Source organism: Rhagoletis zephyria, unplaced genomic scaffold (assembly GCF_001687245.7).
Source record: "Rhagoletis zephyria isolate East Lansing unplaced genomic scaffold, Rhagoletis_zephyria_1.1 Rzeph_scaffold_02941, whole genome shotgun sequence".
Taxonomy (NCBI): domain Eukaryota; kingdom Metazoa; phylum Arthropoda; class Insecta; order Diptera; family Tephritidae; genus Rhagoletis; species Rhagoletis zephyria.
In genome coordinates this window covers 51,708-65,655 of record NW_016160025.1, presented here as the reverse complement: position 1 = coordinate 65,655, position 13,948 = coordinate 51,708, and the positions used below count along the sequence as shown (strand labels likewise).

Here is a 13,948-nt window from a genome sequence, read left to right as displayed (position 1 = left end):
TTATTTAAAAAATTAACAAAAGTTCAATAACAACAAATATAATACGTTAAAACTTGGCAAAAAGTGGTTCGGTTATAATTTTTTACCTAAAGTTAAATAAAATATTCCAATCAACTTCAGTCCAATTTCTGCGATTGTTTTTAAACCCTCCGTTTAAAAAGTTACAGTCAACTTGTCAACAAGTGCTACTTTGGACTGAGTAGGCAATTCAGGAGTAAAGTCCTCTCTCGACATACGAAAACCACGCTCTATAAGTCACTCATCATGCCCGTGCTGGTATATGGGGCAGAAGCATGGACAATGACAATATCCGATGAGACGGCTCTTGGAGTGTTCGAGAGAAAGATTTTGCGGAAGATTTACGGGCCTTTACGCGTTGGCGACTGCGAGTACCGCCGCTCCAGCTCTGAAAGTATTCAACTCGGAACCCGTTGGTGGTAAAAGAGGAAGAGGGAGGCCCCCACTGCGATGGAAGGATCAGGTGGAGAAGGACTTGGCATCACTTGGCGTTTCCAATTGGCGTCAGTTGGCACAGAAGAGAAACGACTGGCGTGCATAGCTGAACTCGGCCAAAATCGCTTAGGCGGTTACAGCGCCAAAAAAGAAGAAGAGAGAAGTTAACATTTGATGCTATTTTTTCAGAAAATATATAAAGTTTGCACTGTGTTGTTAGTGGACATGAAACTACTTTAAATACTGGTACGTTACGCATCAAAAACTAAAAATCTAAAAAAAATTACATAGCGCCTTTGCAAGTGGACTGCTCAAATTTGGAAACATGGAATTCTACGAGTTTTGTTAAAGAATGAACTATATTTTTTATTTAAAAAATTAACAAAAGTTCAATAACAACAAATATAAACGTTAAAACTTGGCAAAAAGTGGTTCGGTTATAATTTTTTACCTAAACTTAAATAAAATATTCCAATCAACTTCAGTCCAATTTCTGCGATTGTTTTTAAACCCTCCGTTTAAAAAGTTACAGTTTTTATCTGCAGAACGCACGAACATATAATAGGAACAGTAAAGGCAATGCTTGAACATAACTTAGGTAGAAATGTACTTGAAGAAAAGAGTGCTCGCCCTCAGCACGATTTCCAAATTCTGCATCATGACATTCCTTCTACCTCGAAAGGGGCAAAAACTCGTGCAACTTGGCAAATTTAAAGATGCATCAAATTAATTTGCAGAAACAGTTTTTGAAAAAATTAATACGGAAATACAGATTTATTTGAAAAAACCGGAAAACAAAAGTTGTGACGATGTTTTAAAATTTTGGGAGAAAGCTAAAGATTTACCACTTCTTGGAAGTCTTTCAAGGCAAATTTTAAACATACCAGCTAGCTCAGTAACTAGTGAAAGAGTTTTTTCTGTTTCAGGCAGAATTCTGGAAGAAAGACGTACACGACTGCTTGGTGAAAACTTCGACAAAACATTATTTTTAAACAAAAAATATGAGCTAATGTCATTTTAAAATTACATACGTTGAATGAATATTGATACCAATTATTTTTTATACTCGTATTAGATACATAAGTATATCTGAAATTTGTTAAAATAATAATAGTGCCTTCAGCCCTTGCTAGGCGTTCGTCCAAGCTTCTGTAATAATACTTGTGTGTTAAAAGCTTATTTATATGAAATGCTATTTATATAAATAAAGTTTCAATTTGAAAAAAATGTCCGTGAGAATCCGTGCGTGAGCGTGCGTGATTGCAAAAATTGGCGTCGTGAGCGTGCGTGAACGTGATTGAAAAAAATACAGCAAGACGTGAGTGTGCGTGATTTATAAAACCATTAACGTGAGCGTGTGTGAACGTGAGCCAATATTACTCACGCGCCCATCTCTAGTATGAACTCCTTGTGTCATCAACAGTTTCTTTATATATTCATATTCGTATGTATATGTATACCCTGCATACCAGGATTTGAGAGTATTCTGAAAGGTTTCACATTTTTTTAAAGAATTTTCTTTAAGAAATCGTACAAAAATTTCTTTAATAGTTCTTGCCAACCGCTTCAAATATTTTTTTTTAAATATTCCAAAAAGAATCGTAACAAATTTCCGATACTCCTAAAGATTTCGGGAGCATTTGTTTGCAGGGTATATATTTAGTATATATGTATGTATACGCGGATATGTAAACAAAGCAAAACAGGCGATAGTTCGACACAAGCGTGCTCATAAGAAGAAGCATGGCTTCTACCGCTATCACCTGTAGTTGATACGCGTTGATGTATATAGCAACATGGGCGTAGCCAGGTAGGGGCAGGGGGGTGCTCGAGCCCCCCCTAACTTTCAAATTTTCCTTATATATATATATAAAATAGTACCCTGATTTGCCAGATTAATAGGGTCGAGCCCCCCCGCCCCCCACCCCCCCCTAAATTTCATTCTGGCTACGCCGATGTATAGCAATGTGATGTTTGTTAGTCAAGGAATGTTAATCCTATATGATTTTATTTTTTTTACTTTTTTCAAAAAATTCAGCATTTAACCGTTATTTTTTGACTGATATTTTTTAAGTCAAAAGTAAAAGTTAAAACTTGACTTTTATTTTATCGGTCAAATATAAAAGTTAAAATTTTTCCTTTATCTTTTCGGTCAAAAATAAAAGTTAAAAATTTGCTTTTATTTTTACGGTCAAATATAAAAGTTAGAATTTGACTCTTATTTTTTCGGTCAATTATAAAAGTTAAATCTCACTTACTTTTTCGGTCAAAATAGCAGTTTATATATTCACAATACAATATGTTTTAATAAAAAATGCACATCCTTTCAATTGCAGTTTTCTATCTTCTGTAAACATATTCAGCTTCTTTAATTTAAGCTTTAAGTTATTCACCTTTATACAGGAATGATTCGGAACTCAATTTAACAATTAATATACATACATAGCTGCCAAGTCCTGCTCCGACAAATTGTATAGCAAATCGCTAAGAATAAGCTTAGTGCTGAGAACGCGCGTTCTACACTAACTTGTGTCCCTGGCACTTGATGTATAATACATGCCAGATCTCTAACTCGGGGATATATAAATTTTTTACTCTCCTAGTAACCTATAAGGTCCGTATCAACATCAATACGCGGCTTCTTAAAGGTGCATATATCCATAAATGATTTACGGTCCCTGATTTTATGGGAGGAGAGATATAAACAATTTTTTCGATTTAAGCTGTTGAAAAGTAATGAATATCTAAATCCCGGTACTAATACCGGGATTGTGATAACGACATCCCGAAAATCCCGGGATCGTAAAAATCGAAAAAATTAACATCGCTAGTTGGTACATATACATATGGACACTTACATATACCAAGGCATAACAAGGTAGAAGTGATTTCGACATTTCGCTCTTTTGAACTGCGACTGAAATGTCAACTCTATACTATTCAAAATTGTCAAGTGAAGCGACAACAGTGGGCAAATCGCTGCAATGTTTTATTAGGAGACCCTTCAGGATGATTCATATACAACTTTCTTCGCTTTGCTAGATAGTTCTTTGCTTTGACATATAATATCGATGTAGGCATATGCATGAGTATGCTCACATAAAAAACGTTTGAGGCAAAGCAAAACGAAGCAAAATCTTGGGCAACACTCATTTTTTTTATGCTTTGACTATCAGCTGATATAATTTTTGTATTTATTTCCTTAAGGCGCTGGCCCAATGCAGGCTTGCTTTGCTTGCTTAGCTTTGAAAACTGTCAAAAGTTATTTGGAATATACTAAAACGTATGAAGGGTGGCCAAATGGCAGCTTTGCTCCACTTGCTTTAAGCGCCTCAAAGTTTCAAATAGGCAAATGTTTTATTTGAAAGCGTTTCGTAGGCTTTTGACAGAAAGATATGTTCCCGTTTTAAATCAATTCAAACAAACTGCTGCAGACTTTTATGTAGATACAAAAACTGTTTTACGTAATTTAAAAAAATATATGTATATGTGTAATAAAAAGTAATCTATGTTTCCATATTTATATTTAACATGTCGCTGGCTTAAAGTGAAAAGTTGCTATGTCCAATTTTACAAATTTTACAGGAACTCTGAATACAACATTTTGCGTGTTTAAAGCAAAGCAAAACTCCATACAAATCAGAAGGATTCGATCTCTGTTAAAAAAATTCGTATTATTTTGGCCATATTGCATATTGAATATAAACGAGGAAAAATAAAACAAGTATCTACCTTAGTCCTCAATTTCTCTTACTTTCTATGCCAAAATTTGAGGCTTCATAAAATGCAGACTTATCAACTTTTCACACAAAGCTAGCGATATTTATTATGTCAAACTACTGGTAAGTCGCCTCTTGAAAAATCGATTTTTTTGAGTTTTTTGTTTCTAATAAATGTACATATAGTTATATATGTATGTATAATTATTATCATTCCTTTGAAATGCAAAAATTAATTCACATTCATTTAAAAATAAATCTGAAAAGATTGTTTTGTATTTATTTTTTTTTTAATTTTCTGGAATTTGATGGTAAAATTATTCTTAGTGTAAGGAAACAGACCTTGACTTTTCAACTACACAGCTGGTTGCTTTGACAGCGTTCCAAGCCGCCATTTGGCCAAACGAGTTTTTGAAGTAAATCAAAGCAAATTAAAGTAAGCAAGGCGTGCAAAGCAAGCCGGCATTGGGCCAGCGCCTTTACACTCATAGCACACATCAGACAAAAAGGTAAATATGATGTTCTGATAACATATATTGTATATACATAAGCGTTTAAATTTAATTTTTCAGAAATAAAAAAATGGAAGAAAAGCTCATAGAGGAAACTAAATTGCACCCGTGTCTTTTTGACAAAAACTGTCATCTTTTTAGAAATAAAATGATGACGGAGCGAGCGTGGCAGGCAGCAGCGATTTCCACGGGAGCGTCAGGTTAGTGGTGATTTTTGAATTCGCTAAATCTTTTGAATAGGGCGAATTTTCACCATTGTTTTTCCTATTTACAATAGTGGAACAAAGTAAGCTACGCTGGAAATCACAGAGCGATAGATTTGTGCGTGAGGTGGCGACACAAAAGTCCAATGCGGGGTCCGCTGCAGACGAAAACACAGAATGGTGCTACCTAAAGTCCACGCAGTTTCCAATGAAACACGGTGCTACTAGGAGGTAAGCTACACATGTACTTAGTAGTGGAATTCAGTTGGTCATACATATGTATATGGGTATTCATGGAAATGCATAAATGCCTGGTAACCGCGTGAACCTCGTAAATAAACCAATTTTCCATACAAAATTAAGTACGTTTACGAGGTTTACATGGTTACGAGGCATTTACGCGTTTAGATGAATTGCTCTTATGTAATACTTTTTCCATTATCCCTTGCAAAACGATCTCCAACTTGCAATGGTGCTGAGAAGACCAGCTGAACTGCAGTAATTCGCCGCTAACTCCGCAGAGCGATTTGGAGCAAATAATAGAAGAATGCGAATGGGTAGAACTCACCATGATAAAAACATAGAACCGTTCTCTCAATTTGTCGGCCACGATTTTTTTTTTGAAGTTTGCCAACATTTTAAAATCATATAAAAGTGAAAATAAAAAATTGAAGTTGTTCGAAATTGTTGTTGCTTGAGATTGAAAATGAAAATGAGTGTGTGAGTTTGTGAGTAAAGTTAAAAATTAAATTGTTTGGAAACGTCAAGAATTTCAAAAGTGACTCTCAGCGGTTCTACCTTACTATATTTTTATCACGGTGGAGAGAATACAGAAGGTGGCGCCGACGGCAATACCGCTAATCGGCTCTCAGTGAATTTGACAAAATCAGTTGTTTTGCTGACGTCACAGTCGAGATGACAGCAGTGGTGTGCTGAGTCAATGCTTTTAAGTATCCAATACCCTCGATACTCGGTACCGAAACATTTAGGTTTCGAATAAAAGCGCACATAGGCCAAAAATATGCAAAAACGCCTATCAAAACCCAAATGTAGGAGCCAATAGAGCTTTTAATACTGATTCAAATGAAAGATGTATATATGTCGGTTTGAGGCCATAATAGAGAGAAACTCTTACTGTTTGAAGCATTTTTGTTCCAACTGAATCGGACGATATCATTTTTGGAAGCATAAGGGCAGATTCTATAACCTGTTAGCGACAATTTTCGAATCGGTATCGGTTTTGTTGACGTATGATATGAAATATTTTTACGCCAACAAGTGCGATATCGATCCGAAACTTGTCGCTAACTGGTTACAGAATCTCCTCCCTGACAGGCTTCTTCATCCTAAAAGTATTTTTCTTTAATCTTGGATCGACTAAGGTTAAAACTGATAAAATAATATTTCTCTGTTGCGATAAGTTCAAGAGTTTAAGCCGATATCATATAAATTAGTAATGAACGTTTTTTCTAAACTTGAAATGCATATAATGACGAAGGTTTAATGTAAAGAATCAGTATCGGGTACCGATAAGGAAGTATTGGGTACCGAAACCTTTTTTAAGTATTGGGTACCGACAATTCAGCACATCACTAGACAGCAGTTTTATTTGTCGCTCATATAAATTAGTAATGAACGTTTTTTCTAAACTTGAAATGCATATAATGGCGAAAGTTTAAAGTAAAGAATCAGTATCGGGTACCGATAAGGAAGTATTGGGTACCGAAACCTTTTTTAAGTATTGGGTACCGACAATTCAGCACATCACTAGACAGCAGTTTTATTTGCCGCTCTCTCTCTTACTCTCGCGAATTCTGCTGCAATCGGCGCAATCTTGTATTCTATCATTCTTGGGTAGAACTAGTGCAGGACGAGTGCGTGGATGCGGCGATAAACGATAGCCAGTGCAGCGTAGAGTCATCCAAAAGGCTCCAAAACGTCAGCGGCTGGAAGAAGAGGCACACGAACGATTTAGCCAGTTGTGTGGCACGATTGAGACTGTATTCACAGCAAACTCAAAAGTTGGGGAGTCGAAAAATGACGGTTGTTTGTTGATGGTAGACGATTTACTAAAAAAGAAACCTGAAGAAGTGCAAGAAAGGTCGATAATTGAAATTTTAACCATGTACATAATTCCAATTAAAATTTCAATTTTTAACCTTGTCCATAAATTTAATTACATATATAAGTGTTTTGTTTAACAAGTTTTTTTTTATTGATCTCTTTTACGAATGCCATTTTAGTGAAATATTTTTGAGTTATTACTAGACCACCGAGAATTTAACTTTCTCATTTGGCAAGTTATTATAAATATCATTATTTAAAACATATGTATGCAGTATAATACATACATATGTTTAAATATACATACATGTTAGAAGTTTACGCCGACAGGCTTTGCGGCGGCGACGTGGTCAACTTCAAAAATATTCGGCGGCGGCGGCGACGCCGGCGTTACTGCTCATAAGGTAGATTTCAAAGAGCCATGAGGCTACTAATCTTATCATTTCAACTCGTCAGCGTTAGGCACTCGCCATGCCAATTATTCTATTATTATTATTCTATTTATTTCATTATTGAATTAGTTTTAAATTTAAATATTGTTACTTCCACTTGAATTAGAATGTTGAGTGTCTGGCTCTGATTGATGGGCGAACAGAAGAAGGTCTGAGGTATATACATACATACACACACGGATCTCTATGTTCTCTACAGATCCGTATGTACTATTTAAATTTAAACAAATAAAAAAATTTTAGAAGTTTAGTTATTGGGGTAATTTATGTCGCTCTCAATAAATTTTCGCCATAATCTTATCAACCGTTATGTTAAATTACGGTGATCTTACGATTTTTTGCGGATTACAAGGTGGGTCTACTTTTTTCCAAAAGTTTAACCCATAACCTCGAACCAGAACGGGCCTTTTTGACCCACTGTTGAAAAAAATGGCTTATAGATGGTTAAAATTTCCACTAAAATATTAAGCGCCAAACCGAGTGTAATGAAAAATAATACTAATGTTTACCATGAAGGGGGAACTTTAACGGAAAAAAATCGTTAGATTACCAATATTCGACCCCAATTAAACTGTAATAAACGCTTTCGTCGAAAAATATGTTACCTATGTTTTTTATGAGTAATGCTATTTTTGGAAAAATAAAGGAGATCACATTCTTGTCCAGTGGCCCAAACTATGCAAAAAAACTAATTTAAAAATGTAATTTTCATTTCGTAAAATTGTGCTTTTATACAAGTAGTATTTAGTTCCTTCAAACGATGTATTCAATGTACATACATTATGAAAATTTTGTACAAAATTCCTTAGGCGCCGAACGCCGCCGCCGCCGCGCCGATATTTTCGAAACTCGGCGGCGGCGCGTGAGGAATGACAAAAAACGGCGGCGGCGGCGGCGTATACCTCTAATACCTATGTATGTATAAACGATATTATTATTTACTATACTTCATATGTATGTACATACAGCGAGGAGTAAAAATGAATATTTACAATGTTTTACATGTTGAAACTTTTTTTTTTTAATTTGTGATAAATATATTGTTCATGCTATCTATAGCCAAAACCGATTCAATTAAAGTTTCAAATAACTTTTTACGGTTTGGCTATAGGATGGATAATATTTTTTATCAGAAATTATCAAAAAAAATTTGACATGTACAACATTGTCATTTTTGCTCCTCACTCTATGTACATACATATGAAGTATAGTAAATAATAATAACATTTATACACATTTACATACATCGCTCCCCATACAAAAAAAAAATCGGTACTGTGTTTCTATTGGAATTATAAAATCTATTATATTTTAAGACGTCCACCAAAATATTTCTGAAAATATTAAGATTTACGTGAGCAGGACCGACTTGGAAATACCTCCAAAAATGGAGTTTTTTATGAATAAAAATAGTTTCTTAAAGATTTTTTTTGAAAAAAGGCCCTCAAATGACAAAACGGTTTAAGCTTATAAAGTTAAAAAGTATAAAAAAAATCCCAAAATTTTCATCTTTACACATTCATGTTTCTGGCATGCGGCGGACGATATGTACTTGCCAATTTGTTTTCCGAAAATTATTTAAAAAGTAGACTTCTCGGTTGCTCAGCAAACCGGTTAATAGTTTCTGCAATTATTACTTCACATTAATTCTCTAAAACAAATTTTCAATATATTCTTAAAATGCATAAACCTAAAGGTAAATTTTATAGGAAAATAAACTAACAATTTATTAAAACTCAAAATTTATTTAAAAAACTTCGTGCCATGAGAAAACCGTCATCTATCAGGTATACTCCAACCTTTAACAATATCTGGTATTAGTCTTAATCTGAAACGCAATATTCACTGAAAATTGGCGCCGTTTATGGTGAAAAGTATTTAATATCACACTTTCAAACAAAACCTTTCTTAACCCTAGAAGCCTAATCTATTTGGGATTAACGTAAAGCCTTAACATACGCCTTATGTACTTAAAAGATAACCTGTGAGCCAAAATATACTTAGTCCTACCTTATTTTTTTAAAGAATATTGAAGTTGTGAGTTTGGCTAATATAAAACATAGTTTTGTTAATAAAAACTATAACCACATTTATTTAAAAAAACAAAATAAAAAGTAAATTTTTTGTTAAAAATAAAAAAAATACCCATTCCATATACGCCTCGCAGACGTAGATTATACTTTTAGGGTTAATCCTTTCAGAACAAATATTTAACCACCGGTTATTCCGGATGGTTCCGTGCGCAGAAGTGGAAAACTTTTGACTGCCATTCACCTGGGAGTGGCCAGAAGCGATTCTTGTGCGTACGGTTCAAATCGCAGCTCACAACGTCCGGATATTTATATCCACGTATCCTCTGGGTAGCAACCAAACACCCGTTTGGGAGCGAGCTAAAGTGAGAAGGCGTAAAACTTCGCGTGCGCTGGGTTTGGGTCCCGCCACGTTAAAACCCCGCCCAATGAAAAATTCCAAACAGCCTCGGATGAGACCCCCTTTTTCTGATGACGACCACGGCAAACGTATAAAGGACTATGATTTAAGGGTATGCACCTGGAATATCCGGACCCTTAATGGGGAAGGTGCCTCTGCCCGGCTGGTTGATGTCCTCGGGAAGACAAAGGCTGACATCACCGCCATCCAAGAAATGCGATGGACGGGGCAAGGTAAAGTAAGCGTGAAGCCTTGCGACGTCTACTACAGTTGCCACGTAAAGGAGCGCAAATTCGGTGTTGGATTCGTGGTAGGAGAGAGACTCCGTCGCCGAGTACTGGCGTTCACCCCGGTGGACGAACGTCTAGCCACAATCCGCATCAAAGCTAGATTCTTCAACATCTCGCTCATCTGCGCCCATGCCCCGACGGAAGAGAAGGATGAGGCGTCCAAGGATCTCTTCTATGAGCGCTTGGAACGTACATATGAGCGCTGCCCCCGACACGATGTCAAAATCGTGCTTGGCGATTTTAATGCCAAGGTGGGCAAGGAAGGGATCTTTGGCGCCACTGTCGGAAAATTCAGCCTCCACGACGAAACGTCCGATAACGGACTGAGGCTGATCGACTTCGCCGGGGCCCGAAATATGGTAATATGTAGTACTAGGTTCCAGCATAAGAACATCCACCAAGCTACATGGCTGTCTCCAGATCGAAAAACGAGAAACCAAATCGATCATGTTGTGATAGACGGAAGGCATGCTTCAAGCGTTTTGGACGTACGTACACTCCGAGGGCCAAACATCGACTCGGACCACTATCTTGTTGTAGCCAAGATACGCACCCGCCTCTGTGCAGCAAAAAATGTGCGCCCAACAATGCAAGGAAAGCTTAACGTCGAAAAGCTGCAATCACAACAGACGGCCAATTTATTCGCCACTCGACTCACACACCTGCTCTCTGAGAGCACTCTTCAACAATCCGACGTACGCGAGCAGTGGAACCACATTTCCCGATCATTAAGTACCGCCGCCGAAGAAGTAGTTGGATTTCAGCGAGCCCGAAAGAACAACTGGTACGATGAGGAATGTCAAGAAGCCGCAGAGAAAAAAGATGCCGCCTACAGGGCCACGCTGCGATCGGGCGCAACGCGAGCCATGTGGGACCGTTATAGGGAACTGAAGAAGGAAGCGAGACGTATTTGCCGCAATAAGAAGAGAGAGGCCGAAATACGTGAGTGCGAAGAGCTTGAGATGCTGGCCGACAGGAAGAACGCCCGAAAATTCTACCAGAGGGTTAGGCGACTTACGGAAGGTTTCAAGACCGGGGCGAACTCCTGTAAGAACAACAATGGCGACCTAGTGACCGATGTCCAGAATATACTTAAATTGTGGAGGGAACACTTTTATAACCTACTGAATGGTAGCAGCGCTGAAAGTAGTGAGGAAGACGAACCCGAGTCCCCAGTCGATGATGATGGAGTAGCTGTCCCACCGCCTGACTATGACGAGGTACGAATAGCGATTACGCGGCTGAAAAACAACAAAGCTGCTGGAGCTGACGGCCTGCCAGCCGAGCTATTCAAGTACGGCGGCGAGGAGCTGATGAGGTGCATGCATCAGCTCGTATGCAGAATATGGTCAGATGAACGCATGCCCGACGACTGGAATTTAAGTGTGCTCTGCCCAATCCACAAGAAAGGCGACCCCGCCATACGCGCCAACTACCGCGGAATTAGCCTTCTAAGCATAGGTTACAAGGTCTTATCGAGCGTATTGTGCGAAAGACTGAAGCCCACCGTCAACGAGCTGATTGGACCTTATCAGTGTGGCTTTAGGCCTGGAAAATCCACCATAGATCAGGTATTCACAATACGCCAAATCTTGGAAAAGACCCGCGAGAATAGGATCGACACACACCATCTATTTGTCGATTTCAAAGCCGCTTTCGACAGCACGAAGAGAAGTTGCCTTTATGCCGCGATGTCTGAATTTGGTATCCCCGCGAAACTAATACGGCTGTGTAAAATGACGTTGAGCAATACCACCAGCTCCGTCAGAATAGGGAAGGACCTCTCCGAGCCGTTTGATACAAAACGAGGTTTCAGACAAGGGGACTCCCTTTCGTGTGATTTCTTTAATCTTATGTTGGAGAAGATAATAAGAGCCGCAGAACTGAACCGCTCAGGCACAATACTTTATAAGAGCGTACAATTGCTGGCGTATGCCGACGACATCGATATTATCGGTAAAAACAAGGGCTACGTCTGTTCTGCCTTCTCGGGATTGGATAGAGAAGCAAAGCGAATGGGTCTGGTGGTGAACGAGGACAAAACGAAGTATCTCCTGTCAGCACACAAACAGTCAGAGCATACGCGTCTTGGCACCCACGTCACTGTTGACAGTTACAAGTTTGAAAAAGTAGACGACTTCGTTTATTTGGGAACCAGCATTAACACCAATAATAATGTCAGCCTTGAAATCCAACGGAGAATCACTCTTGCCAACAAGTGCTACTTTGGGCTGAGTAGGCAATTGAGAAGTAAAGTCCTCTCTCGTCGTACAAAGATCACACTCTATAAGTCACTCATCATGCCTGTGCTGGTGTATGGCGCGGAAGCATGGACAATGAAAGCATCTGATGAGGCGGCTCTTGGAGTTTTCGAGAGAAAGATTCTGCGAAAGATTTACGGACCTTTACGCGTTGGTGATGGCGAATATCGCAGACGATTTAACGATGAGCTGTATGAGCTTTACAACGATATAGACATAGTGCAGCGAATTAAAATTCAGCGGCTCCGCTGGCTTGGCCATGTCGTTCGGATGGACAGAAACGCTCCTGCTCTGAAAATATTCAACGCGGGCCGCGATGCTGGTAACAGAGGAAGAGGAAGGCCTCCTCTGCGTTGGAAAGACCAGGTGGAGAAGGACTTGGCTTCACTTGGCATTTTCAATTGGCGTCAGTTAGCACAGAAGAGAAATGACTGGCGTGCTGTTTTGGACTCGGCCAAAATCGCTTAGGCGGTTACAGCGCCAAATAAGAAGAAGAAGAAGAAGGTTATAAAAAATTTTAAATATGTATACCGGCTAATTTTGGATCGTTCATTTTAAAAATCACATAAAAAATGTGTAAAGCTTTGAGGTTTGCGGTCATTCAGGGTCCTTTTTAATGGTCAGTGATATCCTAGGTGTTTAAAAAAGAAAGGGATCTCAGCTATTTTTATCTTTTGCTTTCGTGAAATATATTTCAAAGCTATGAATACTACCTAATAACTTTTCCGAAATTATATTACTTACTATCGACTTTTCTGCCACTTTTTACTTTTTGAAGTGAAACTTCTTAATCGAGTTCGGAGATGGTTGCGTTAAATATTTAACACCAAGCCATAAAATCTATATCGTTCGTTCGATTTTTAAAAATGAGGTGTCACATGAAAGGCTTTGCCCTTCGGGTGTGCAACATATCTTTAGTTCCATGAAAGGAGTTGCCACATGTTAGAAAATCGAATTCAAATTTTCTCTGCCGCAGAGAGTTGCGTTAAATATTTAACACCAAGCCATAAAATCTGTATCGTTCGTTCGATTTGTAAAAACGAGGTGTCACATGAAAGGCCTTGTCCTTCGGGTGTGCAACATAGCTTTAGTGCAATATAGTTTTAGGTGTTTAAAGGGTTGCCATATATACGAAAACCAAATTCAAATTATTTATTAGGTTAAATGAATTATCCCAATATGGGTATCAAAAGAAATGGTTTCGAATAAACTGTATTTTTTAGCTATATGTAGGAGAGTTGCCACCTGTTTCAAAAGTCCAATTTAGTTAAATTATAAAATAGTCTTATGCATAAAATACTATATAGTAAGCGTGAAATGAAAGGGCTTAAAGAAACACAATTAAAATATTTTTGAGGTGCTTGAAGACGGTGACCACCTGTTTAAAAAGTTAAACTCAAATATTTGAAATGAATGTTATTACTACAGCTCCGATATATTTGCGATATATATTTAACGCCACGGTAAAGGTAGTATATGGCGGGTATAGAAAACGAATAGCTGCGTTAAACGCCAGTTGGGCGGGGAAAGACTAATGCAAAGACAAGAATATAGACAAAAACAA

The 13,948-nt window shown here is 37.9% G+C and overlaps 1 protein-coding gene across 2 annotated transcripts in view; it reads left to right on the top strand.

Moving 5' to 3' along the window:
* The first annotated feature begins 4,409 nt into the window (after nt 1–4,409).
* The window catches only part of LOC108368068 (transcription factor Adf-1-like), a 22,567-nt gene continuing 13,028 nt past the window's right edge, over nt 4,410–13,948 (top strand). The window contains exons 1-4 of one of the 2 annotated variants that reach the window (XM_017622820.1): nt 4,410–4,681; nt 4,745–4,884; nt 4,962–5,118; nt 5,371–5,412. In XM_017622820.1, the coding sequence (XP_017478309.1) occupies nt 4,755–4,884; nt 4,962–5,118; nt 5,371–5,389 (306 nt within the window). In that variant the 5' untranslated portion in view covers nt 4,410–4,681; nt 4,745–4,754 and the 3' untranslated portion in view covers nt 5,390–5,412. Of the gene's footprint in view, nt 4,682–4,744; nt 4,885–4,961; nt 5,119–5,370; nt 5,413–13,948 lie in introns of those variants that run through there. The other variant, XM_017622821.1, reaches the window with a different exon arrangement.